Raw genomic sequence first — 2,175 nt, 5'->3', positions numbered from 1 at the left:
AATTGTTAAGAAGAGCTCGAAGGTTTATAAAAATGTGGTTATTCGGCAATTAGAATGAAACTTCTTTATACAAAACGAAAGAAATAGTTGACTTGGTTGTTTCAGTCTCTCCAGCCTGACATCCACAGATTATTGTAGTCTAATACCTACATTGGGAAGGCTCTGTGATGAAGTCGCGCGGGGAGATAGACTGGAAAGCTATCCGGATAATCCTAAAGCAGTGAGTAGCTTTGGCCATAACATCAATGAAATCCTAATCCATTTACTAACCCTAAGCATTAGTGTCAACAGTGAAATTCGGCAAGTGTTTATTATGTAGAGAAAATATTCTAGCCCAGATCCGTACGCATCTATTTCTTTTTAAAACCATTCGCACGCTTTTTTTTACACACAATGAACAGTTTGAGTAAAGTCCTAGTGCGGAGTTCCACCGGTGAATTCCAGCATCACTTGGGAAACCTGGCCTGGTGACTGGGCGCACTGAGGCCGGAGGGAAGGCAGTGAAACCTGCAGGCCGCGCAGGCACAGGGAGAGCCGGGCCACTGCTGGAAGCAAGGCTGATCGTCCGGAGTCAGAGGGCACTTGATGCCGGGGGACGAGTGGCGGGGGCTGCCGAGGGTCAAGAGCGAAGGGGCGGCCCCAAGCAGCAGCGAGCCCCCGGCGGCGGTCAGCACGGGCAGCTGGCCCAGGCGCGTCGCCGAGCCGCTCCTGCCGTACATCTCGCCCAGCAGCCGCTTCATCTCCTCCAGAGAGCTGGTCAGCATCAGGATGTAGTTCCTGGCCAGCAGCAGCGTGGCGATTTTGGACAGTTTCCGCACCGAGGGGCCGTGGGCGTAAGGCATGACATCTCTCAGGGCGTCCATGGCGACGTTCAGGTCGTGCATCCTCTTGCGCTCCCGGCTGTTGATCTTCTTCCTCAGCAGGAACTGCTCGTCCTCGGACAGATCTTTCTTACTCCTCGACTTGCCTGACGGGGTGGGGCTGGGCGACTCGTCCGGAGCGTGAGAGCGCTCGGCCGGATCGATCTTGTGAGGGATGTTATACAGGGTGGAGGTGACCAACAGCAGTTCGTTCGGGGACGACTTCAGCAACTCGCTCATGGTCTGAAGCCCCGAGTCCTTTTCGGGAAAGAATGAGGCGGTGTGGGGGGAGTGGGGGAAATGGACCAATGGAATGGGCCAAGCAAACGCTTCGCTCTCAAATCTGGAATCGTTATTTTCTCTCTCTCTTTCTGGTGAGTACGAAGCCGGAACTCGAATGGATTGAGAGTTTCAGCCGCTGAGGACTGCAAGCTTTTTGTGCTGTTCGGTGTCGGGGACAAAGTCACCTTCTGGCCGCTCCCAACATGAGCCTAGAGACAACAGACAAGAGTGAAGGTATTTATCATGGAGTGGAGCAGCTTCAGCCAATTGCGGATGCGGAGCCAGCAGCCGCTCAACACTATTGGTGCGAGGTTCCCTCAATGGGACGTCTCCCCCAGACTCTCTCCCCGCCCTCCCCCCTTGTCTCTCGATATCTTAATCAAACTCTCAAACTTGGTCCAAGCCCTTTTTTTTAACTGTTTGCTCCGTGTATACTGCGAGCTCCCTTCATCCTCCTGGCTGTATGCCTTTTAAGATTCCCATCCTTCTCACTATGTTGTTCCTTCTCCATCCCTTTGAATGTAATTGTTTATTTAACAGAGCCATAGAATGGTATTAATGCAGAGGCGGCCATTCGGGCCATCGCCTAAGCACTGGCTATCTGCATTCCACTTCATTTCCATTGCTGTTGATTAAAAGCCCCCGAAATCATGCTGTTCGCCGCCCGCGACCTGGCCTATTAAATATTAAATTGTGTTATAGAATGAAATACGTTGATGCTATTTGTATTCCTTATCATTTATATAAATGTCACATGTGCACAAGTATGGTTTTCTGCTTTCATGTGTAGTATCTTAATTAACACTAAAGCAAGTTAATATTAAACACCGAAATGGAGGTAATAGTTGTTGGTTCTCCTAAAGCTACTTTGCAGTTGATAATGAGAATGTCAATCTCCGTGGAACGTCTCCGGAGAGACCCGGTCAGTTCACTGGGAGCAGCCGGGAATGAATGTATTAAAACAAAAACTGAAGCACTGCGGGTGCTGGAGATCTAAAATAAAACAAAAACAGGAGGCGCTGGAGAAATTCTA

The 2,175-nt window shown here is 50.1% G+C and overlaps 1 protein-coding gene across 1 annotated transcript; it reads right to left on the bottom strand.

Annotated features, from left to right (window-relative positions):
* Positions 1–446: 446 nt before the first annotated feature.
* Positions 447–1,293, bottom strand: LOC109912382 (oligodendrocyte transcription factor 3-like). The gene has a single exon (XM_020511806.2). The coding sequence runs from the start codon at positions 1,098–1,100 to the stop codon at positions 447–449; it is 654 nt and encodes a 217-aa protein (XP_020367395.1). The 5' UTR covers positions 1,101–1,293.
* Between the last annotated feature and the right edge of the window lie 882 nt (positions 1,294–2,175).

Source organism: Rhincodon typus, chromosome 11 (genome assembly GCF_021869965.1).
Source record: "Rhincodon typus isolate 14 chromosome 11, sRhiTyp1.1, whole genome shotgun sequence".
Lineage (NCBI taxonomy): Eukaryota > Metazoa > Chordata > Chondrichthyes > Orectolobiformes > Rhincodontidae > Rhincodon > Rhincodon typus.
The sequence above is the reverse complement of the archived record's forward strand: the minus strand, read 5'-3'. Positions and strand labels throughout refer to the sequence as shown.

Excerpts from the sequence above, each read along its gene's own strand:
- LOC109912382 (XM_020511806.2), bottom strand. The coding sequence starts at position 1,100 with ATGAGCGAGTTGCTGAAGTCGTCCCCGAACGAACTGCTGTTGGTCACC.